Here is a 25,735-nt window from a genome sequence, read left to right on the forward strand (position 1 = left end):
CTGGTCTCCCGCACAGCTTCAGGTAGCAAGGGCTCTGCTTTCCTGGGCCAGGACAGGGAGCTGGTCAGACGAGTATTGGCCAATCGAGCTCTTGGGCCAGAGCCCTAACTGCTTTTCAAAACAAAAAGTCTTGAAAACACTTTTAAATAGGATTTATTTATTTGAGACAGTGAGTCGTGAGGGCGGAAAGCTGAGCAGGCGTGCCGCGGTCACTGCTGCACTCCCCAGCCGGCCAGGGAGGGGCGGGGCCCACCGGCTCAGGGCATGGAGCTGGCAAATGGGACACGGGCATCCCCAAGTCATGCGGACCACCAGATCGGCTGCCACCCAACCCTGACTGACTCAGCATCTAATTGTTCTGTTTTTAAAAGATTAAAACATTTTTTTTTTCATTAGAAAGTCAGATACACAGAGGGGACAGACAGGGAAGAAGACCTTCCTCTGCTGACTCATTCCCCAAGCAGCCACACTGGCCAGAGCTGTGTCGATCTCAAGTCAGGAGCCAGGAGCTTCTTCCGGGTCTCCCACGTGGGTGCAGGGTCCCAAGTCCCTGGGCCGTCCTCCACTGCTTTCCCGGACCACAAGCAGGGAGCTGGACGGGAAGTGGAGCAGCTGGGACATGAACCAGCGCCCACAGGGGTCCCGGCGTGTGTAGAGTGAGGATTTAGCCACTAGAGCCCTAGTTTTTTTTGAAACAGCAGGAATTCTACAGGTGCTGCTAGGCAGAAGGCAAAGCATTTTGAAATGCCATCTTTCAAAATCTCAGAAGTAAATACAAGAACATTTATTTACTGAAGAATCACAAAAACACTATTTCCATCTTAGGTTGATCTCAGGCAAGACTCTCATGGATTTAAAACAATGAAATCATTGTGGAGAATCAAGATGGTGGAATAGGGTAGACACGTTTAAACAGAGACATCCGCCAGCGGAAGCAGAGAGGGCACACCCCCAGGAAGGCAGCAGACACAGTGTGGTAGTGACCAAAACTCCAGCAGCATCAAGCGAACGGCGATCTGAACTCCACCAGCAGCACAGCCGGAAGGAGAGTACACCAGGAGCTCAGAAGGTAACCTCAAAGAACTGCCTGTCCTGCTCATCTGTTTGATCCGACCAGGAGCAGACAGAGCTGCAGGTCCCTGATGGGTGCTGTGGGAACAGGGTGGATTTCACAGCCCAGTCAGCCCCCTAGAGCTGTACTGGGTGCCACTTTGTTCAAGGAGGAGAAGGCAAGGGGAAGGACTGAGCATAGCTGAGCTGGCAGGGAACTCATGTCTGACTCAGCAAGCTGCAACACTGCGGTGTCCTTTAGGTTCCACCCAGGATCGGTCTGAGTGGCCCTCAGACCTGACGGCCAGCAGAGCAAGAACGCTGGTAGTGGCACATCAGGCACCAATTTGTACAGTGTGGCAAAGAATTTACAACTGCAGGGGCAACAGTGAGCTGCACATGTGCTGAGCTGGGAATGAACTCACTGAGTGTCCCACAGAAAAAACAATACCAAATATGGCACTGTACGGGTCAAAACAGGTCCACGTGGCCCTCAGACCTAATAGCCAACAGGTTCCAGCAAGATCAGCATCACCAACAATCTAATTATAAAGGACACCTGGGGTCTCCCTAATCCTGGGAACTGCTCCAACTGGAAGCGGGAGAAAGGTTGTACAGACAACGGTGCAGCCTCAGCACGGTATCACAGCAGATGGAGACTGGTGAGCCAGAAGCCGGGGCTATGGAGACCTTGCTGGAAGTCTACCACACAAGAACCCAGACCTGGAACTTGCTGGAGGGATTAGCACAAGTGACTGACTGACACAAAGAGCCGTGTACCAACGACACTAAGTAAAATCGAATTGCAGACCTGTAGGTGACACAGCTCAGAAACCTGCCCCAAGGAGAAGAATCTGCTAAGCAGAAGTACAATGACCAAGAGCTAAAGAACAGACACAGGCACAATGAATATTACTGAACACTCCCCCGCAAAGGAGCAAAACTTTGCCAACCTCAGAGTTAACTGAGGAATACAACAAGAAAATGGGGGACACAGAATTCAAAAGCTTACTGTAAAGCTTTTTTTTTTTTTTTTTTTTTTTAAAGATTTATTTTTATTATTTTTTCATTGGAAAGGCAGATATACAGAGAGGAGAGACAGAGAGGAAGGTCTTCCGTCCGATGATTCACTCCCCAAGTGAGCGCAACGGGCCGATACTATGCCGATCCGAAGCCAGGAGCCTCTTCCGGGTCTCCCACGCGGGTGCACGTTCCCAAAGCTTTGGGCCGTCCTCGACTGCCTTCCCGGGCCACAGGCAGGGAGCTGGAAGGGAAGCGGGGCTGCCGGGATTAGAACCGGCGCCCATATGGGATCCCGGGCGTGCAAGGCGAGGACTTTAACCACTTGCGCCACGCCGCCGGGCCCAAAGCTTTTTTTTTTTAAAAAAAGATTTATTTATTTTTATCGGAAAGGCAGACATACAGAGAGGAGAGACAGAGAGGAATATCTTCCGTCCGATGTTTCACTTCCCAAGTGACTGCAAAGGCTGGCGCTGAGCCAGTCCAAAACCAGGAGCCAGAAGCTCTTCCGGGTCTCCCACGTGGGTGCAGGGTCCCCGGGCTTTGGGCCGTCCTCCACTGCTTTCCCAGGTCACAAGCAGGGAGCTGGATGGGAAGCAGGGCTACCGGGATTAGAACCGGTGCCCATATGGGATCCCGGTGCGTTCAAGGTGAGGGTTTTAATCACTATGCTATCACGCTGGCCCGTTGTAAAGCTTCTTATGAACCATGAGAAGCATGTAAAGCAGGCATTCAAGGAATTCAAGGAATATGTCACACAGGAATGAATCAAATGAAAGCTGACATATCAGAAATGAAGAATACAGTAGAGCAAATTAAAAGTACAGTGGTGAGTCTCCAAAATAGAATGGAGGAAGCAAAAGAAAGAATTTCAAATTAGAAGATATTTCCTGTCACCAGGAGGGAACAAACAAAAAGCTGGAAGCAGAGCTTCCAAAACAAGCATTCAAGAATTGAAAAACAATTTTAAAAGACCAAATATAAGTGTTATGGGAGTCCCATAAGGTGCAGAAAGAGAAGCTGGGATTAAAAATATATTCAGGGTCTGGCATGATGGCCTAGCGGCTAAAGTCCTCACCTTGAATGCGCCGGGATCCCATGTGGGCACAGGTTCTAATCCTGGCAGCTCCACTTCCCATCCAGCTCCCTGCTTGTGGCCTGGGAAAGCAGTCAAGGACAGCCCAATGCTTTGGGATCCTGCACCTGTGTGGGAGTCCTGGAGGAAGTTCCTGGCTCCTGGCTTCGGATCGGCACAGCACCGGCCGTTGCTATCACTTGGGGAGTGAATCATGGGATGGAGGATCTTCCTCTCTGTCTCTCTTCCTCTCTGTATATCTGACTTTGTAATAAAAAAAACCAAATCCTTATAGAATAAAAAAGAAAGAATATATTCAATGAAATAATAAGGGAAATTTTTTCTAATCTAGAGAAAGAATTGGGAAACATCATCAGGAGAGGCACAGAACTCCCAACAGGTTGACAAAAAGTGATTTTCGTCACGACACAAGACAATCAAGCTCTCCTCAGCTGAACATACTGAAAAGATCCTTAAATGTGCACGTGAAAAAACCAACTGACATATAAAGGAATGCCAATTAAATTCACATGAAACCTCTCACAGGAAACTCTACAGGCCAGAAGAGAATGGAGTGACACGTTCGAGATTCTAAAAGCAAATAACTGTTGGCCCAGGATAACATACCCAGCTAACTTTCCTTTGTCTTTGAAAATAAAATAAAATTCTTCCACAGTAAAAGAAAGCTGAAAGATTATGCCTCTTCCAAACCTGCTCTACAAATGATAAAGATGGTCTCTTGACAGAGGACTAGCACCCAGCAAAACCAAAAGGAAAGGTGAAGAACGTCCCAGTAAATAACAACATAAGAATAAATCAGTGAACAACCCATTGCTACAATGACAGGATCAAAGTACCACTTATTCATAGGAACCCTGAGTGTCAACGGTTTAAGTTCATCAAGGAAATGTCACAGATTAGTAGACTGGATTAAAAACAAAAAACCCATTTATTTGTTGCCTTAAGGAGACATATCTCACCAACAAAGAAACTATCTCATCTCAAAACACTTTCTCATTGAATTCTTCACTGACTCACAGATCACACAGCAGCAGCATTTGCAAGAAGGTTCTTGATTTTCTTTCACATTTCTTCAGCGACACATTAGTCATTCAGTAGCACGTTATTTAACGTCATGGCGTTTTCAATTTCTTCTTTTCTTCCTCTTGTTGATTTTGTTTTGTGGTTTTTCTTTTAAGGGGATATACAGTAACTGTGTGATAGACTATCATATCCAGTAGCGTGTTATTTAATTTCATGGATTGTAAATTTCTGTTTTTCTTGCTGTTGTTGATTTTGTATTGTGGCTTTTCATTTAAGGGGATGTGTAGTAACTGTGTGATGGAGACTGTCATATCCAGATGTGAAGATACAATGCAGGATGCATTTCCACTTCCAGATCAAAGATGGACTTACAATGAAACTGTTTACTGTGTCTTGACAATAGGATGCTGGACTCTGCCATTGTCCATGCCCGCAGTGATGCACATATGCCTTTTTATGAAGAACTATACTACAGTAATAATATGGGGACACTCTATGGGGAGGGGGCGGTAAAAAAAAAAGACCAACAAACTCACATTACTGTCAGTATGCACGCCCTGTGTGCCGTGGGCCTGGCAGGGGTGCTGAACGCCACGCCCCACACCTCACTCTCGGTGCGCGGACGGTGACCCCACTACAGGCCAGTGTCACCCCCGCTCTCAGAGCCTTCTGCTGGAGCAGCAAACTTGCAGCCTTCCCGTTCCTAATAGAAACTCCTGTAAGGTTGGGCTTGATGAGGAAGGACATTTAAAACACTGATACTGGAGGCTCAGCATGGCAGTCTAGTGGCTAAAGTCCTCGCCCTGAACGCCTGGGATCCATATAGCACTGGTTCTTGTCCTGGCTACTACACTTCCCATCCTGCTCCCTGCTTGTGGCCTGGGAAAGCAGTCGAGGACGGCCCAAAGCCTTGGGACCCTGCACCCGCGTGGGAGACCCAGAAGAGGTTCCTGGCTCCTGGCTTTGGATTGGCGCAGCACTGGCCGTTGCGGTCACTTGGGGAGTGAATCATCGGATGGAAGATCTTCCTCTCTGTCTCTCCTCCTCTCTGTAAATCTGACTTTGTAATAAAAGTAAATCAATCTTAAAAAAAAATCATTCTGAAATAAAATGTTAAATAAGACTGGAGAAAAAATTGTAGTTTCAATAAAACTAGATATGTAAAAAAACGAATATGTAATTGAGAAAGTATAAGAGAAAGAAGTCTTAAGCAGCAATGTTTGATTTTTCAAAAAAGTAAAAATAGCTTCCTCAGATGTTGACCCAAGTGGAGAGTCAGCAAAGATCAGCAAAGGTTGGCATAAAACTGCAGAGTGGCCAGGTGCCTGCTGCTCCCACAGCAGGGACGCTATGGGCAAAGACACCACGGTCAGGACCCCATGGGCAGGGACCCACGGCCGTCAGCAGTGGACAGCACACAGGCAGGGACCCACGGCTGTCAGCAGTGGACAGCACACAGGCAGGGACCCACGGCCGTCAGCAGTGGACAGCACACAGGCAGGGACCCACGGCCGTCAGCAGTGGACAGCACACAGGCAGGGACGCCATGGCCGTCAGCAGTGGACAGCACACAGCCAGGGACCCACGGCCGTCAGCAGTGGACAGCACACAGGCAGGGACGCCATGGCCGTCAGCAGTGGACCGCCCACAGCCAGGGACCCACGGCCGTCAGCAGTGGACAGCACACAGCCAGGGACGCCATGGCCGTCAGCAGTGGACAGCACACAGCCAGGGACCCACGGCCGTCAGCAGTGGACAGCACACAGCCAGGGACGCCATGGCCGTCAGCAGTGGACAGCACACAGGCAAAGACACCACGGCCGTCAGCAGTGGACAGCACACAGGCAGGGACCCACGGCCATCAGCAGTGGACAGCACACAGGCAGGGACGCCATGGCCGTCAGCAGTGGACAGCACACAGGCAGGGACCCACGGCCGTCAGCAGTGGACAGCACACAGCCAGGGACCCACGGCCGTCAGCAGTGGACAGCACACAGCCAGGGACCCACGGCCGTCAGCAGTGGACAGCACACAGGCAAAGACACCACGGCCGTCAGCAGTGGACAGCACACAGGCAGGGACCCACGGCCATCAGCAGTGGACAGCACACAGCCAGGGACCCACGGCCATCAGCAGTGGATAGCAGGGGGACCGCCCACACAGTATAGTCTGCGGCAGAGAGGGGTCCAGGAGCAAGCACGGCTGCCACTTCCCCAGCTACGCTCAAGCCCATCTCACAGGGAAGGCTTCATCAAGTCCTAATTCCCAAGGGTGAACTTGGCTCTCACTCCTACAACATGAGATCCAGATGTCACAGGCAGGCAGGGCAAGGACAGCCTGGTGAGCCTCTCGGATGGCAGCTGGAGACTGGTGCTGTCACTGACTAGTTACATGGAAGGAGACTGAAAAGGCGGTCCAGAGCTGCCCTGCGCTGGAGAGCTGTACCAACAGGCAGGCAGGGCGCGAGCACTGCCCTGGTTAAACACCTACAAATATTCTTCTCTTGGGGAGACTGGTGTAGGCCCTTGCAACTAAACTAGGCCGCCCTTACCCAGGTGGGCGAGTGTGTATTCTTGCTTTCCTAGAAGTCAGCTACGAGCAGGTTCTCGGGACACCCGCAGGGCAAGGTCTCAGGATCCCCACCAGGCGGCCACGGCCAGCATCCTTCACGAGGGACTCCACGGGGGGAGACAGCGTTCACAGCCGGGGGGCTGCTCACATGTGGCCCACCTAAGACCTAGCTGCAGTGGGGGGTTAGCGTAGTTCTCTCCCATCTTTGCCTCTTTAACTACTTTGCTGAGATCACCCCTGGAAAGACGGCGTGAATGGGCACAGTGGTGACCACGGCAGGCCTGGTCGCCTGACCCCACAGGTTCACGTTCCGCTGGTCCCTGCAACATCTCTCGCAGCCACACCCCAAGCCGCACAGTGCTTTCCCGGGAGCTGCCAGGCCAGCACCTCCACCTGGCAGTCTTCCATCGATGTCAGTGGAGACTTAACAGCCCCTAGTCGAGCGCTCTGCCCTCCTGACCTGAAGAATTCTCGCTGCGACACTGCTAAGTATCTGGAAAGCTGAGGTTTTAGACAACTGGAAGCTGGGAAAACACTGCACACCCCTGGTGACGGGGTCAGTGGGCTCTAAACTCTACGTGGTAGTTCCTGGGTCTGGTTTGTAGCAGGGGAACCACCAGCACACTCACGGGGCTCCAGCCGGTGCTTGGATGCAGTACAGAAGGAGGCCAGCAGGCCAAGTGCTCCCCGGTACACACAGCTCAGTTAGTGCCTCCCGCCTCATCTGTAAGCTGAGGCTCAGGCAGCTGGTCACCAAGTGGTCGCCTTTGGTCACAGCAGGCCAGAGCACACACCACAGAGGACGCCATGCCTGGCACGGGGCCCTGCAGCAGGACGCTCACCGCACGAGCCAGGAGGGGCTACTGGGCAGTCCATACCTTTTCTATCCTGTCTCTAGAATGGTGACAGCTGTATTCAGTTTGACGCCACTGGCCTCTCTCACTGCACCTCGCCAGTCCCTCTATTTGCACAGCAGTTATTTTTCTGTTATTGCTTAATTCCCATAAGCACTTTATAAAATTCAAGTACTTAAAAGCAGAGCAGTGGCTCAACAGGCTGAACCTCTGCCCGCAAGCACCAGCATCCCACATGGGCACAGGTTCATGCCTTAGCTGCTCCACTCTACTCATCCCCCTGCGTGGCACGTGGGAATGCGGTGGAGGGTGGTTCGCACGGGAGGGCAGGGGCACCTGGCTCCTGCTTGGTTCAGCTCTGGGAAAGCCAGCACATGGAAGGTCTCTCCTACTGCAGCCCCAGTGCCGGGGAGGGTAGTGAGCACAGGCTCTCGTGCGGCTCGCCAGCTGACTGCTCCCACACGACTGCACTGTGTCAGACCGTCCAGCAGGAGGCAAGCTCACACAAAGTAGCCGGCTTGCACACACGGAACACAGGCTCACCAGGCACAGCGGCAGCCAGGGCCTTTGGTGGAGTGATCCTGAAGCTCACAGACACACCCAAGGTCCACACAGGATCCCGGAGGGGGCAGCCTCTGGGCACAGGTCCAGCCTTTGCAGGGGGTGGTTTTCATGCGGCAGTGACCGGAAGCTGTATTCCAGCAGCCCTCCGTTGCCAGTCTCTGGCACCCTGATGCCCTGGGCATGCTCCGTCCCAGCATGACTGCCTCTGGCACGGCCACCATGCACACTTCCAGTTCCCGAGCGGCTGGCCTCCCCAGGTGGGGGCTCACAGTGCTTGCTCCCCGCACGTCCCTGCGAGCTCCACACACAGGGAGTCCATGTTCTCACGCTGTACTCATGACGCACGCTGCTCCATCCCTCCGGTTTGCTCGGCCCAGGCCCCTTCAGGTCACCGACGCCAGCCTCCCAGGGACCATGAAGCCCCACAGGAGCTGCCCTACTCTCTGGCCCTGCCAGCCTGGCCTGCCTGGGCACTGGCATGGGCCCTCTACTTGCTTTAAACTACCATCTCCAACATCTCTGCCCATCAGCCACTCTCCCATGGCCTCAGCCCTCCACACCAACACCTCCTGCTGTCTCCATAGGACTCCCTGCAGTGTGGGCCCAAGGGGAGCTCCCATCAACGGCGCTCACCTGCCCCCGGCAAAGACCTACCATCTTGACTCCCACATCCAAACGACCAGTGAAATTACCCCCTCCCTGTGCACTTCAGGCTGCCACTGCCCCAGCCCTCTCCATGGCTCACAGAGGGCGCGTGGAGGGCTGCTGGCCACTCTTCTCCATGCAGTCACTGCTTGCCATTGCTCAGTGGATTCCCAGACTCCACAGTGGTCCACAGGACCTACAACACCCCTCCCACTTTGTCCTGGCCCTTCTCTCTGGCAGTTTCCTGTTGAGGCCACCCACCACTGCGAGCTCCAAGCATGCTGGGTTCCTCCTGCCCTCATGGAGCTAGCCTGGAGGAAGAGGGCTCAGCTTCCCAAGGAGCCCTTCTAGGCCATTCCTGTTAAAGCATTTGGTCACAACAGGTTTTTAAAATCAAAACCTCTACACATGACACAGCTCAGCAGCACCCTCTGCCACCTCTGAGCAATGGCTGCGGTGACTCCCGGCAGCTGGACTGCCCATATGAGATGACCACACGGGTGGCTGTGGAGGGTGGATGCTCAGCCCTGGCATGTTCCTAACATGCAGGGATGGCCTACACCCGATAGGCATAACCACGGGCTCCTCAGAGAATAAGGCCTCAGGCAGATGTGTTGGGGGCCTTTTGGAAACCCCCAGGGATGCAGTTACACGCCTGGGACAAAGGAGCAAGGCCTCACAGGAACAGTGCTGAGGGGGCGACAATGGCCTCAAAGAGTGGGGCCGACTCTCCACTCTAAGGTCAACTTGAAACAAGCAAGGCAACAGGTGGTGGGCTCAGCAAGCTGATGGCCAGCAGGGCACATCACTGTGAGGACGGGCTTGGGGGAGGGAGGCCGCTGCTCTACCAGCCCCGTCTGCATGGCAGTGACGTGGGCACTGGATACAAGGCCCGTAGGCCACAGCTTTCTCCAACAGCATCAAGAATGGCTGCAGGAACCAGTGGCATTTCCTGGAGAACAGGCGCATGGGACATGGAGACCATATTCAAATTGGGAAGGAAAGGTATTTAGGCCTTTACGAGGCATCTTGGCAGACATGTGGGAGATTCCAAATGTGACGGTGCCTGTGCTGGTCCCTCCGCCCCTCAAGTCTCTGCCTGGCGTTGGGGAGGCCTCGTGTGCTCATGCCACTCCACTCAAAGCTGCAGGGCCAGGGCCAAGCCTGGCGCGATAGCCTCGCGGCTAAAGTCCTCGCCTTGAATGCACCAGGACCCTGTATGGGAACCTGTTCTAATCCCGGCAGCCCTGCTTCCCATCCAGCTTCCTGCCTGTGGCCTGGGAAGGCAGTTAAAGACGGCCCAAAGCCTTGGGACCCTGCACCCACATGGGACCCCCAGAAGAGGCTCCTGGTCTCAGATTGGCTCAGCTACAACCATCGCGGCTGCTTGGGGAGTGAATCATCGGACGGATCTTCCTGTCTCCTCCTCTCTGTATATCTGCCTTTCCAATAAAAATAAACAAATCTTTTAAAAACGAAACGAAACTGCAGGGCCATGGGAGGAACTTGGAGCCTGCCCCACTGCATCTGCACCTCTCCTGGACAGTGCTGTGCTACTCTGCCCAGCTGAAGCCCCCAGGGGCCCCCGCCAGGAAGGGTCTTGACCTCCTTCCACCATACAACTCAAAACATGATCTGCATAATGCCATTTGCTTCTTACAAAAAAATTGCTTTATTTCAGTGTTAACCACACACCAGAAACAGCCGTGGGACTTGAACCCTCCTAGCCCATGGGGTCTCACTCCTGGACAGTTAACCCAGAAGTGCCAGGACTGACACTGTACCCCTTCCTGCATGACCAACGTCCTGGGCGATTCTACCAGAAGCCAGCGCTGGCACTTGCTGGCATAGCCACTAAGGAAATGACAAAGTTCCTAAGTAGCTAGCGTGAGGGTCCCAGACTCCCCTTAACAGAATGTTTCTTCAGCAGGTTTGGGACTCTGCACAAGACAGGGCCAGGTGAACACATGACGGCAACTGCCAATATTAGCCACCAGCGGTGACCACAAACATCAGTCTGTTAACCGTACAACTGCCAAAAGCACTTAAGCACGCCACTGAATGTTAGGGAACAGAACCACCAAAATGACAGCCATGAATACACAAAGTAACATCAAAAATGCTTCTAGAAACACATCAAACTATCGGGGGGTGTATATCATCAGCTACAGCCAACAAGGAAACTGGGGGCGTGGGGAGCACCCCTCAGCACCGTCATGCCAGAGCAGATCCTCCTGTCGCTCACCTCCTGGAAGGCGCCGAGTGGTCAGAGGCTGTGTTCCACTCGCAGGGCTGACTACACCTTTCCAGGACAGAGCGACGGCTTATGCCACACTCTTGCCACATTCCTCAGGGCTGAAGGGCATCCAGATTCTTGTAATGCTATTGGCTATGAAAACACCCACATATCTAAGCACATACAATGAGACACAAACTCCCTTCCATACCTGGCCCAAGCAATGGCGACCGGTTCAGCTGCGAGCTGGCCTGGTGCGGCGGTGGTGTCCCGCCCCTGTGGGTGGTGGCGGTGGCGCTGCTCTGGGTCACCGGGTTATTCCTGTCCCACATGTTGACAGCTTTGTTGTTGTAGCTGCTTGGGTCCCCCCAAGCTGAGGTACCGTCATCAATTTCCATTTTGCGTCGGATGGACGGAGGCGAGGGCTCCTCCCAGCCGGTGGCCTCCCCACTGTCCTTCTGCTTCACCGGCACGGGCCCCCCCAGCCACCCTGCCCCTGTCTGCTTCACGGAAGCAGCTCCCCCCCAGCTGCTCATGCTGTTGTCCTGCGGCTTGGTAGCCCAGTTCTGCTGGGGGGCAGGTTTGAGAGATTCCCCCCAGTTTGTACCTGGATTCACCTTTGCATTTGTGCCCCAGCCACCGGCTCCACACCTCGAGCTATCACCCCACCCAGACCCTGACCTGCTGCTCTCAGCATCCCATCCAGACGCGTTCTTCTTCCCTTCCGCCATGTGGCTCAGCACAGACGCAGAGTCGGCCCAGTCTCCTGCCCCTGCGCTCCAGCTGGGGTTTGCTCTTTGTCCATCTCCCCAGTTCTGGGATCTGGGTTTTGGAGGTTCCCCCCAGGTGGGGGATCGGTCCTCCTGACCAGCGACCCCACTCCAAGTGTGGCCACTCTTGGCAGCAGCAGAGTTCACTGCGTCCCCCCAGGTGCCTGGGCCACGGGCCGCTTTGCCGTGGTTGTCGCCCCAGCCTGCGTTTGCTGGCACAGCAGCAGGGGGTGAGCTGACCCACCCCGATACTGAAGAGGTATTTGTACTTTTCACGCTGGACCCATCGCTCCTGCCCCCTGAGTTGGAGGGCGGAGTGGCTGCGCAGCCCCAGGCCTCCGTCCCGTCGTCCCTTCTCCTCTCGGCCCTCGGGGATTCTTCCAAGTCCCAGGCAGTGTTCTGCCTGACGGGAGTCTGGCCCCAGCCAGTGTTGCACAGCACTCTGGGGTCCAGGTCGCTCCTTGGCAGCGGGATGTGTCCCTGGTCCAGGAGCCCTTTGTCTCGCTTCCGGCTTTCTGCTCCTTCCCTCCCAGTGCCTCCTTCATTGTGACTGCTGGAACCATCACTGCTGCCTTCGCTTGCTGTGGTTCCAGAAGGTGCAGCTTTGGCCCATGAGGTCACGTGTTCACTGCCAGGCTGCATGGCAGGAGTCTGGCTGGCCACACCAGGACTCTCCCACCCTGTGGCTCCTTTCCCATTGACGTCACTGCTGGAATGCTGGTTTGGGGTCTTCCCCCATTCCCCACCTGCACCGTTAGAGGTGTTCCGACTGGGGTGGCCCCACGTCCCTGCGTGCATGTTGCCACTGCCCCTTCCCCAGGCCAGTGCTCCAGGACCAGCGGGAGGGCCTGAGCCCCAGGCGCCCCCCCCACCTGCTTCCTTGTGCACAGCACTGCTGGATCCATTCTGTTTAGCACTGAGTGCTGAGTTCACAGTGTCTCCATTCCCCTGACTGAACCCGGAATTGTTACTTCCTGTGGCGGGGTTTCCTGGGGACAATCCCCACACAGAACTGCTCATTCCTTCACCTCCACTGACTTGAGAAAGGGATGATCCGTTAGCACCAGGCAGGCCTTGAAGGTGGGGCGGGATGATGGCCCCCATGCCCACAGCCATGCCCCAGTTGGGCAGTCCGTTGGTCTGCACTGCATTGCCAGTGTTTGGTGAGGAGTTCATGGGGTTAGTGTTGTTTGGTCCGTCAGTGTGAAGGTTCTGTGTGCTCAAGGACACGGTCTGGGATGTGGACGGCTGTGGTTGTGTGCTCTCCTGCGGCAGCACGCTGCCCCAAGCACCTGAGGTGCCCGGTGGGTGCCCATTTGGGTTGCCCATGTTCTGACCTATGGCACTGACTGGACTGCAAACACTGGCGGGGCTACCTGTCACCACAGTTCCCTCATGTCCGAGCACAGGCCAGGCAGCAGGGTTGGCATTAGGATTAAGGTTGAGACTGATGCCAGCAGTGGAGTTGGAAGCGCTCCAGCAATTCTGACTTCTCCCATCTCCAATCATGTTGTCCATCTTCCCATCCGCAGCAGCGCCAGAGCAGTGAGTGAGGCCAGAGCCGGAGCCTGTGGTTATGCCCCACCCTCTGGAAGCACCGCCACTGCCACCGGCGCCCCCTGTGCTGAGGGCATTCGGGTTGGCAGGGCTTTGGACAAGTGCGCCATGGGTGCTGGTGCTGCTGCTGGCCTTCTTGCTGTGTGCAGGGAAGTTGCCCGGAGCGCTGGCTGCAGCCATGCTGCTGCCTTCCGAGCCGCAGCTGCAGGCAGAGTCAGTGTCTGCGGGGCATTCCGAGGGTGCCTGGGATTCGGGCCCTGGGCCGGAAGGCCACGCCTCCTCGTCAGGCCTCTCCGGGCTCACTTGATCCCAGCCGCGGCTGGCTTCGCTCCTGGGAGCAGGCGGCTCTCCCCACTGGGGCTTATCATAACGCTCTGCCGATCCACGGAGATCTACAAGAGACAAAACAAAACCCAACATCAGATGCATCAACGCGCCGCCTGCCAACTGGTCTTCCAGGAAGCTCTTCAGCTCACACTTTCATTTTGGAATGGCAAACATTAAAAAAAAAATTAAAGGAAAAAATCGTCTTCTTAACAGCTCCTGGTTTGCAAGTTGATGTTTTTGAAATTGTACTAATTCTTACCACTGCGCCTTCCTCCTAGCTTCCTGGAAGAGAGCCATGTGGCCTCCTGGCATGTGGAAGGCATTAAAGTCAAGCAGCTATACTGGCTGGACACCTCCTGCCATGCAGCTTGGCCCGGGCTGGCCCCGAGGTGCCCAGGGAGCCTGGGCTCTGTGGGCTCTCTCCTCCACACCCTGAGCACAGCACTGCCAAGGACGGCTCCTTCCGCAGCGAGGCCCTGGCTGGCACCGCAGAGCCACCTGTGCAGCAGGGCATGGCTCCTACCTGCAAATGGCTTCTCCTCTCCCAGCCCTCTGCCGGCCTCACCGCGGCTCGCTAAGGATGCGGTGGCCTCTGCTTAGAGCTGGGAAGCCCTGTACACCTGTCTCCCTCTGCGCCTGGCAGCCGTCCACCAGGACCCCTTCGATGAGTACACTCCCCGGTGGGCACCTGATCTCAGCCCGCTCTAATTACCTGGCTACTTTTAACACAACAGTCAAACCTGACATTCCAATAAATGTTTCAGGAGACTTCAAAACCAAAGTAAAAGTATAATAACAAAAGTAAAACTCTTAGTGGAGTTCCTTTAAGATATATGGATAAATGATAATATATTTTCTTTGCAATCCTTTTATCACGATGTTCTCTTCAAGTTTATTTCACCAAGAAAATTTTACTCATGGGTAACGAAAACTCTCCTTTGGAGCTGTTACTGTGGTGTAGTTGGATCAGCTGCTGCCAGCGGCATCTGCATCCCATACGCGCGCAGGCTCCCAGTCCTGGCTGTCGCGCTCCGATCCAGCTCCTTGCTAACGGAAAAGCAGAGAACGTTCAGGTGCTTGGGCTCCTGTTCCCACGTGCAGACCCAAAAGCAGCTCCTGGCTCCTGGTGTTGGGCCTCCCAGCTCCGGCCAGGACAGCCACTGGGGAGTGAAGCAGTGGTTGGAAGACTGCTCTGTCTCTGCCTCTTTGTGTAACACTGCCTTTCAAGTAAATAAAATACATCTTAAAGAAAAACACTAAACAAAAAACCAACATCCCTTTAAGTGAAATGAAGCTAAGATGGAGTTTTCTTTTTCTCTGCCTTTCAAATATAAAACTAAAAAACAAAAACAAAAGCAAATTTTTGGATGACTGGTAAAAATTGCTCCCTGCTCTAGCCTGTGACTCGGGCTTCGTTGTGACGCCTTGACTTTCTCACAGCTCTGACGCCTTCTCAATAAAGCAGCAGCTCTTTCTGCCTTGGGCTCCCACACCGCGCTTGGCCACGTGCCACTCGTGGTGACACGTCCTCCCCTGCAGGTTCCTGCGGGTGCGCCCAGGAGCCGCACGGTCAGCGGGCCCGACTATGGGACCAGCTCAGGCCCTGTGCTGCAGCCCCCCGCGCTGAGGTGGGGACAAAGGACACAGCTGGCCTCGGCTCTTCCCGTGGGCTGCTTTTCCTTGCTTTGTTTTTATTGTGTTCCATCAGTTTTTTCTTTCCAAGTTTTGTTTTCATTTTTTAAAAGATTCACTTTATTGCTCTGGAAGGCAAAGTGGTAGAAGAGGAGGAGGCGGCCCACTTCTGGCTCAGCCCCCCGATATGGCCATAATGGCTGCACCTGAGCTGGGCTGACCGGAGTCAAGAACCCTAGCCAAGCCTCCCACGTGGTCCCAGCGCTAGCCCCCTTCAGCTGCTGTCCCAGGTATGTTAGCAGGGAGCTGGACAGGAAGTGGAGCAGCTGGGATAAGAACTGGCCCCTCTATGATATGCCAGAGCTGTAGGCACAGGCTTAGCTTATTCGCCAAGTGCTGGCCCCTGGAATGGCTTTTTTTTTTTTAAGATTTATTTATTTATTGGAAAGTCAGATATACAGAGAGGAGGAGAGACAGAAAGGAAGATCTTCCGTCCAATGATTCACTCCCCAAGTGACCACAACGGCCGATGCTATGCCGCTCCAAAGCAAGGAACCAGGAACCTCTTCTGGGTCTCCCACACGGGTGCAGGGTCCCAAGGCTTTGGGTCATCCTCCACTGCTTTCCCAGGCCACAAGCAGGGAGCTGGATGGGAAGTGGAGCTGCCGGGATTAGAACCGGCGCCCATATGGGATCCCGGCACCTTCAAGGCGAGGACCTTAGCTGCTAGGCCACGCCGCCGGACCCCTGAATGACTTTCAAAACCAAAGTGTGTTGACTGTATTACCCATTCACAAATCCTGGTCCAAAAAACTGAAGTATGTAAAAAAAAAAAAAAAAGTGACATGACTAACTTCTAGGAGCAGTGTAGGAGTGACATCCCCCCCTACACGGGCACAAGCCTGAGCCGCTAGCAGTGCCAGCTTCCTGGAAGGTGGCAGGCAATGGCTCAGGTCCTCGCTCCCTGCTACCCCCGTGGGAGACCTGTACGGAATTCAGGGCTTCTGGCTTTGGCCCGGATCAGCCCCAGTGTTTGCGGAGCGAACCAGCAGATGGGTGACCTCTGATTCTTTCTTTCTTCCTTTACAACAAAATGAAAATAATTAAAAGACTAGGGTATAGGTTGTGTTATAGGCTAATGGGCCTATAACTGGGCGCCGGTTTGACTCCCAGCAACTCCATCTGTGATCCAGCTCCTGCCAATGGACCTGGGAAGACACAGAAGGACAGCCCAGGGCTTGGCCCTGCCACCCATGTGGGAGACCCAGAAGCAGCTTTTGGTGCCTGGCTTTGGCCTGGCCCAGTGCTGGCTGCTACGGCCATTGAGGAAGTAAACCAGCAGATGGAAGCATGCGCTCTCTCTCTGTAACTTTGCCTGTGAAATAAAAATAAATACATCCTTTAAAAACAAAACCCAAGGGCCCGGCGGTGTGGCCTAGTGGCTAAGGTCCTCGCCTTGAACGCGCCGGGGTCCCGTATGGACGCTGGTTCTAATCCTGGCAGCTCTACTTCCCATCCAGCTCCCTGCTTGTGGCCTGGGAAAGCAGTGGAGGACGGCCCAAAGCTTTGGGACCCTGTACCCGTGTGGGAGACCCGGAAGAAGTTCCTGGATCCTGGCTTTGGAGCGGCACAGCATCGGCCGTTGTGGTCACTTGGGGAGTGAATCATTGGATGGAAGATCTTCCTTTCTGTCTCTCCTCCTCTCTGTATGTCTGATTTTCCAATGAGTAAATAAATCTTAAAAACAAAAAACAAAAAACAAATGAAAATCCCGAGAAGGGACAGCTCTGAGTTCTCTGGTCCTGTCCAGGACTAGCAAACCCATCACCCGACAGACAGCACGCCAGCCGACGCTGAGGGCGCCATCTCCTTGTGGCTTGGCAGAGCCACGGCGCCCTGGACCAGAACCTCGTCACGTCACTCTGCGGCAGGAGCAGGGCCACTCGGAAGGACCCCGCGACGGGCCGAGGCCCAACATGCTGAGAGCGAAAGCTAGTGCCCTCTCGCCACACCCACACTACTGCTCCGCCAGCGAAGACTTTCTCCTAGAAAAGTCTCCTCATGGAAAGGAGCGCCAACATTCCTGTGGAGTAGTAAACCCCCTCCTCTTCTGTTTAAATGGTTTACACACCCTAAAGATGTCTCTAAAACAATCTACTTAAGTGATTATATTAAAAAGGATTCTAGAATAGTGTGGTTGAAGGAGAAAAGCATTCTTTTTTGTTTTTAAATTGCAAAACATAACACTATAAAGACAGAATGTTTCCAAGCGAAGTCTTTAACAAGGAGCTTCCCAGAGCTTTAATTAGGTATCAGATTGAACAGATAAGGAAATGGGGACGAGATTCACGCAGCAGTCTCCTGGGCGCCCAGCCGGCAGGCACATGCACAAGAATCAAGTCCATGTCATGCAACATACATCACACTTCGCCCACCAGCCAACGCGCTGCTGCCCGCGGCCGGCCACCCGCTGCCCAGACCTCCTGGCTGCTTGTGCTGGAGGGCAGGACACACCTCACACCTGTTTCTGGCTTCAAAGCGCCAACACCTGCCTGCTGCATTGACTTGGTGTGGAACCCATGACTGCTGTGGGCCTCCTGGTGCCCAGAGCCCTGCTCACTGCTGCCGATGTGAGGTACTGCTGGGCAAGCAGAGCCAATCCAGGGCCTCCGGGAACCAGTCACCACAGGACCGCCACAAGATGAGACCACTTCCTCAAGGTTAAGACAGGAAAATGAGAAACGGGGTGGGGGGCAGCAGGCGGGCCCAGAGCTTGGGGTGGGAGGTGGCTCTGGGCGATGCTACCAGAGCACGGCTGGCCCCAACTGCCTGCTGGCCGTTCCTTGGCAAGCTGCTCTCTGCCAAGACACCATTTTATCCCAGCTGAGCTGCGGCCAGGAGCCCGTGCTCCCACACGGGCTGGAGCTGGCTGGAGCTGGCTGGAGCTGGCTGGAGCTGGCTGGAGCATCCTTCCACAGCCGCCTCGGTCTGCTCTCCCAGCGGCTGCGCTGAGTGCCTGCAGAAGGTGCCACCCTGAATGCACAGCTGCCCCTGTGACTGTGTCCCTGCAGCCAGGCTTGCCCCACACCCGCTCCAACGTGTCCGCTGGGTCTCAGAGAGCTGCTTCCAGTAGAGCTGCCAGGACGCTCCAGTGGCCAGCCTGTGCCCGGGTCCCCTGCGGAAGGACTGGGTGACGCCCTACCAGTCCAGGAAGTATCTGATTCATCCCCTCCACCAGCAGTGGAGGCGCCTACGGAGGGCTGACAAAGCTTTGATGATGTAACTGCAGCTGACACTAAACCCATCTTGCCTTTCCCTACATTCTCTTCCTTGTCACATTCTCCTTTCAGGACTCAGCCACAATCAGCACAACCACTCTCCTCAGGCATTTTAAAACCAGTTGACAACAGGGCAGCCTGCCTCCACGTCCCTCCAGCCTGCCTCCTTGCCCCTCCAGCCTGCCTCCACGCCCCTCCAGCCTGCCTCCACGTCCCTCCAGCCTGCCTCTATGTCCCTCCATGCCCCTCCAGCCTGCCTCCTCGCCCCTCCAGCCTGCCTCCTCGCCCCTCCAGCCTGCCTCCACGTCCCTCCAGCCTGCCTCCACACCAAGTGTTGCATTTAAGACCCACTTCTCTTTTCTTAAACAACCCCCAAACACTGGCGGCATGTCAACACTAGCTGGAATATTCTAAATGAGCCACACATGTAAACTGGCAAGCGTCCAACTTTTAATTGCTTCCCTGCCTCTATCTAGAGGATCTAAGTAGCAAACACTCTTCTTTAGGAGCCCACAAAGCAGCCACCAAAACAATACCCTGTCTTTGGAAAGATAAATGCACTCAAGATTTCTGAGCTTGAATTATTCTGCAGATTTGAAAACAAAAGTCTGAAAATAACAAGGTCAAGTGAATCCGTGCCTAATGGCACTGAGCAACGCAGGCGCACTGCCCACCAAGCGGTCCAGGGGCTCCCCTCCGACCAGCAGTCACGCCCACAGCGCCTCAGCCTTCCAGCAGGGCTTGCTTGCCATCCACAGTCCTTAGGGATTCCAAGACCAGGGCTGGGAGGCCCTTTCCCACTGGCCACTTTCAGTGCTGGGAAAGGGAGCCAAGTCCTCCACCAGGCTGCCCCCTGCCCATGCCCCCCTCCACCCCTCTGCAGCTGGAGGGGCCCCTTGCCCTGCAGGGATGTTTCTGGGCCTGCTGTTGGCACACTTACTTGAGAGTTTGTATTTTCTGGAAGGCATGTTACATTCAAGACAGTCACACATCCAGAGAGCAGACACACACTAGTAATGAGAGTATCAGCTGGATGCTAGAAAACTTCCTCATTTTTCATTGGCAGCCCATTACAAAAAGGTGTCATTTTTGCCTTAAATTTGACTGAGTTTTACTTCAATAGTGCATTGTTAGACCTTGAAATATTCAGGATTTCCTTTTGCATTGATGTGTTAGCAGTCTTAGTTATCTCAGAAAATGGTGCAAATGGTGACTTCAGCAATGCTGCCAACCAAGGAAGGCCCTTCACAGAGCCACAACTAATGTGACGCGGGAACCCCGGAGAGACCCCACGAGGCACGGCTGGGTCTGGCGGGATGGAGGAGGAGTCTACATCACCGTCGTGGCCCCTCCTCGGAAGCGCCACGCCACGGGATGCAGGCATGGGAGGAGGAAAGCGGAGTAGGCCTGTGACTGTTCCCGAGAGGTCAGTGCTGTGGCGCAGCACCTGAAGCTCCCGCCTGCAGTGCTGGCATCCATGTGATGCCAATTTGAATCCTGGCTGCTCCTCTTCCCATCCACCTGCTGCCAGTGTGCCTGGGAAGGCAGCAGAGAATGCCCACGTCCTTGGGCCTGCGCCCAGAGAAAGCTCCTGTAGTTCCACAGCACCTGGGAAAACTAGACCAAGAGCTGAAACCACCGAGTTGTTTGTTTCTAAACATTGATTTGAAAGTCAAAGTGGCAGAGAGGGTGTTTCTTCCATCTGCTGAGTCACTCCCTAAACACACCCAACAGCCAGGGCTGGATCCGCCCAAAGCTGGCAGACAGGAACTCTGCAAGTCCAGCGGGTCTCTTACACAAGCAGCAAAGACCCACGGACTCAGGCCACCACCTGCTGCATTCCAGGCACATTAGCAGGGAGGTCACTAGAGCAAAGCAGGGACAGGTATGATGGCTCAACTGGCTATCCTCCACCTGCAGGCGCCATATGGACACTGGTTCATGTTCCAGCTATTCGACTTCCCATCCAGTTCCCTGCCTGTGGCCTGGGAAAGCAGTCGAGCGACCTTGGGACCCTGTACCCACGAGGGAGACCCAGAAGAAGCTCCTGGCTCCTGGTTTCAGATTAGCTCAGCATCAGCCATTGTAGTTTTCTGGAAACCTGCACATGGAAGATATTTCTCTCCTTCCTTCTACGTCTCCAATTAAAAAAGAGAAAGCAAATTAGATAACATTGGAATTTCAGTATGGGGTGTGGGCTTCCCAAGCAGCAGCTTAACCAGGTGCGTCACTATGCTGACTCCCACCCCGAATCCTCTGATGCCAATTACCAAAAGGTCCTGAAGCGCCTTGTACGTCCAACAGCCAAGCTGGCTTCAGGCTTTCAGGAGTGACTGTGGCAGGGCTGGTGTGTGACCCAGCGGGCGGGCCCGGCCCTGTGGGGGGGGGTGCTGTCTGCGGCGGCCCTGGGGTCCAGGGGCGGGGATGTGCGGTAGTGCCTGAACTCACAGGCTGAAAGCACCTGACCAGTAGCTCCAGGGCTGCTATGCCAGAGGGCATTCAGAATCGTTAAAATTGCAAAGTTTGGGGAAGTGGTACCTCATTGTGGTTTCCTTGGTCGCTTCCCTGCCCACAGACCGCTCTCAGGATGCCCATGTCCCCACCCCTCCTGGCTTGCTAGGGACGGTCCCTCTGCCTACTGGATCATCTGGTATTCTTGGCACCAACTCTGGTGGTGCACGTTGTAACTCTGGCCTCTCGGTGGGTTTTCGTTAAGATCTTGAACAAAGCTTTACGTTCTCGCCCTCCGAGACGGGATGGTCCTTCCCTTCACAGGCGTGTCCTTCTCGCTGTCCCGGCCCTGGCATGCCGCCCGTGGGAGAGCCCCAGGCCCACGTGCATTCCTGCCCGGGAGCACACTGCTGAACTCTCAGACAACTGCAGCTGCATTTGACAGCTCGTCACTCTTTAAAACAAAGAGAAACCTGTGCTCACGCAGCCCCAGGCCCCACCACAGCTTGCAGGGGCAGGGTAGAAAGTGCACCTCCCGGGGCGCCATGACCGTCATGGGCTCTCCTGCTCGTGACAGCTGCTGCTTTGCAACCCTAACAGCCAGCTCCTCCAGCCTCGTCTTCTGCCTTCTCCCATCTGCTCCCTCAGCCACTGAACCACGCAGGCCACAGCCCGTGGGACGCTCTCCCGTGCTCCTCACAGCTCAGCTCATCTGAAGCTCTCGACGTGGCGCTCGACGCTCGTCTGTCACCTGACACGCTCCTTTGCTCACTGGCCTTTCCAGCATGTCTGACTCCCAACTGCGAGCACCCCTCCTGCTCTGCTACACCAGTCAGACCACGGAAAGCTAAGGCACTTGCATCATGGGACATTTCCAATTTAGGCAAGAAGTGAGACTCTTAGGAACTAAAAACAACAACAACAAAAAAACAACAACAAAAAAACTAGAGCCCGGCACAGTAGTCTAGTGGCTAAAGACCTCGCCTTGCACATGCTGGGATTCCACATGGGCGCTGGTTGGTGTCCTGGCTGCCCCGCTTCCCTTCTGCTTCCTGGAAAGTGAATCAATGGACAGAAGATCTTCCTCTCTGTATACCTGACTTTCCAATAAGAATAAATAAATGGGGCCCGGCACGGTGGCGCAAGTGGTTAAAGGTCCTTGCCTTGCACGCCCGGGATCCCATATGGGCGCCGGTTCTTATCCCGGAGGCCCCACTTCCCATCCAGCTCCCTGCCTGTGGCCCGGGAGAGCAGTCGAGGACGGCCCAAAGCTTTGGGACCCTGCACCCGCATGGGAGACCCAGAAGAGGCTCCTGGCTTCGGATCGGCATAGTATCGGCCCGTTGCGCTCACTTGGGGAGTGAATCATCGGACAGAAGATCTTCCTCTCTGTCTCTGCTCTCTGTATATCCGCCTTTCCAATGAAAAAATAATAAAAATAAATCTTTAAAAAAAAAAGAATAAATAAATGAATCTTAAAACACCAACAAAAACCAAAACCAAAATAAAAAAACAAAGGCAGGCAGGCTAGCCAGTGAGCAGTGCGCAGGGACAATGCAGTGGGGACACCTGGAGGTGCTTGCACAGGGGGTGTATGCATGAAGGGCAATCACGGGCATGCAGGACCTGGCAGAGACGTGGCACTGAGTGCAGCACACTCCAGAGGAGGCTTAAGGAGGCAGTAGGCTGTGGAGGGCCTCGCCATCCAGGCGGATGCATGGTGGCAGGAAGTGGCCCTGAGGGCAACGGGCTACGCAGAGACTACTCCGGCTGCAAGGACAAAGATGTGAGAGCTGGCGCGGAAGCCAGACCCAGAATCCCTTATGCTGCACTTAGAATGACCAAATTTCCCAGATGTTCTAATTCACCACACGGAGAAGAGCCAGAGCTGCCAGGCGGCTACACCAGCACAGGGGCCCGAGGAAAAGCACAGAAAGCAGAGCCGGGTGGGGTGACCACCCGCCAGAGTTCCACCAGCTGTTCTAAAAGGGCTCTAAGCTAGGAATGTTTTCTTAGGAAGGTTATATTTACAGAGATAAGTACCTTATTTTTTTTTAAGATTTATTTCTTTATTTATTGCAGTCAGATATATACAGAGAAGGAGAGACAGAGAGGAAGAGCTTTCATCCCATGATTCGCTCTCCAAGTGACCGCAACGGCCAGAGCTGTGCCGATCCAAAGCTAGGAGCCAGGAGCCTCCTCCAGGTTTCCCATGTGGGTACAGGGTCCCAAGGCTTTGGGCCGTCCTCAACTGCTCTCCCAGGCCACAAGCAGGGAGTTGGAAGGAAGTAGAGCTGCCGGGATTAGAACTGGCACCCATACGGGATTTTAGCGTGTGCAAGGCAAGGAATTTAGCTGCTAGGCTACCACACTGGGGACAAGTACCTTATTAAAGAATATTACTTCCAAACCTAATGTGACTGCATCATCTCCTTGGCTGCTGCCCCTCGGTCAGAGAGGTGGCTCCACGGCCAGAGGCCAGCAGAGCTTGCGGCGACACCATCAACCAGCGGCAGCTGGCAAGAGGAGGCACACAGCAGCTCTACTTTTCAAAAATCATCACTTTAGCACACCAAAGCCATTCAGGTCTGAGTACAAAATCTTTCTTAAGATTCCCCTGGGGCCTGGTGCAGTGCACATGCCAGGATCTCATATGGGCACCAATTTGAACCAGGGCTCTTGGCTCCTGGCTTCAGATCATGCCAGTTTCAGCTGTTGAAGAGTAAACCAATGGGGTCCAGCGCGGTGGCACAGTGGTTAAGGTCCTCGCCTTGCACGCCCGGGATCCCATATGGGCGCTGGTTCTATCCTGGCGGCCACGCTTCCCATCCAGCTTCCTGCCTGTGGCCCGGGAAAGCAGTCGAGGACGGCCCAAAGCTTTGGGACCCTGCACCGCGTGGGAGACCCGGAAGAGGCTCCTGGCTTCGGATCGGCATAGCATCGGCCGTCGTGCTCACTTGGGGAGTGAATCATCAGATGGAAGATCTTCCTCTCTGTCTCTCCTCTCTGTATATCCGCCTTTCCAATAAAAAAAATAATAATAATAATAAAAATAAATCTTTAAAAAAAAAAGAGTAAACCAATGGAAAGAAGACTGATCAATCTGTTTCTCTTTCTTTTTTTAAAAAAAGGATTTATTTGAAAGGTAGAATGGCAGACAGGGATAAAGAGCTCTTCCATTTTCCGGCTACTCACTGAGCGGCTGCAACAGTTCAATCCAGGTCCCTAGACAGGTGGCCAGGACTGGGACTTGGGCCGCCTGCCTTCCCAGGCGCGTGGGCAGGGAGCTGGTCAGCAGCAGGGCAGGACCTGACACGGGGGTGCTGTGCTAAACCTGTGCTCTAACCTGTGACCCAGCACTTGGTCACCCTGAGTCTACCCAGCAGATCAAAGTCAAGACGGCTGGAAGACACACTGCTAGGGACCGTGTCCTCTCACCCCAAGCCCTGAAACTTCCACCCTGAATGACACAGCTAAATGTCATAGCCTTTAGCAACCATGGCCCCCATTCCAAATTTAGTACGTTGCTAAATTACTTAAAACAGAAGGACTTCACAAAATAACAGAGAAGTAAATGTCTATCTCCCCCAGTTCCCTGAAACAGTGGCAGGCCAAGTCCCAGAAGGCCCCAGCACGACGTCGTGGGGCTGGAATGGCAGCTGGTGGCGCAGAGCCCTCTGCATCGTGGGCACTGGCTCTGCCAGGGGAGCAGAGGCCAAGCTGCACCCCTCTGCATGCCCCCCATGCGGGGCTAGGGCAACAGAACACAGCTGTGGCCTCCCCAGCGCCCGGAGAGCGCTCCCAGCAGCCTGTGGTACTCGTGGCAAAGCCGGCGTCAACACGCACGAGACACAGAGGGAGGGGCTCACGACCAGTCTCCTGTCGCCAGAGGGGCCTGTGGGCAGAGGAACAGTCGGGGGCGGGGTGCCAGCCACAAATATGAGGCATTACTTAAAGCTCCCGGAACATGGAGTGCACAGATAAGTGGGTGCAAGTTAGTCTGAATTTGTGCATGAACTTTTCCACGAACACATTCCCATGAACTTCTTGAAGATTGCACGTACATACAAAATGATATAAAAAGAAGACACCTCAACTACACCTTAAAACCTCCACTAAAGGCACACAGCAAGTACGCATTTCTGTTGAAAGGCCGACCCCAGGTCCCACTCCCGACGGTTTTACCTGCTGGGAGGTGACTGGGAGGTGGCTGTGTGCTGGCTCCAGGGAGGGGAGGCGAGCTGGCTCCTGCAGGCCCGGCACCCTGGGCAGGGCTCACGCCGGTCAGAGTCCCTGTGGGCAGCGGCTGACCCCTCTTTAAGAGCTGCTTCTGTTCTTGCTGGCGGAAGCGTGGAGGCACCTCGCGAGGCAGGTAGCGTGAGGCAGCTGGCTGCTGGCTGCTGGCTGCTGCGCGTTTGCCATTGCTGCTGCTGCAGATGGTGCTGGTGCAAGTACTGCTACTGGTACTGGCAGGCTGGGGCTGGCTCGAACAGGTCTTAGTAGGTTCTGGCACTAAAAGGAACAAAAGGCAAAAGAACCTAAAACTGAGTAACACCGCCTTAAAATCCGATCCAAACCAAGGAAAACAAAACAAAACTGAGACATGGAAGTGACAGCCCAATGCTCCGGAATTAAAGTTGGACGCTAGGCTGTGGGCCCAC

General features: G+C 54.4%; 1 protein-coding gene across 6 annotated transcripts in view; it reads right to left on the reverse strand.

The window, feature by feature from the left end:
• The window catches only part of TNRC6C (trinucleotide repeat containing adaptor 6C), a 59,290-nt gene that overhangs the window by 24,353 nt on the left and 9,202 nt on the right, over window positions 1–25,735 (reverse strand). For 3 of the 6 annotated variants that reach the window (XM_040989867.1, XM_040989868.1, XM_040989866.1), the window contains exon 1: window positions 11,271–13,965. In XM_040989867.1, the coding sequence (XP_040845801.1) occupies window positions 11,271–13,815 (2,545 nt within the window). In that variant the 5' untranslated portion in view covers window positions 13,816–13,965. Of the gene's footprint in view, window positions 1–11,258; window positions 13,966–25,259; window positions 25,708–25,735 lie in introns of those variants that run through there. The other 3 variants (XM_040989865.1, XM_040989870.1, XM_040989869.1) reach the window with 3 other exon arrangements.

Source organism: Ochotona curzoniae, unplaced genomic scaffold, assembly GCF_017591425.1.
Source record: "Ochotona curzoniae isolate NIBS_2020 unplaced genomic scaffold, NIBS_Ocur_1.0 contig_523, whole genome shotgun sequence".
Lineage (NCBI taxonomy): Eukaryota > Metazoa > Chordata > Mammalia > Lagomorpha > Ochotonidae > Ochotona > Ochotona curzoniae.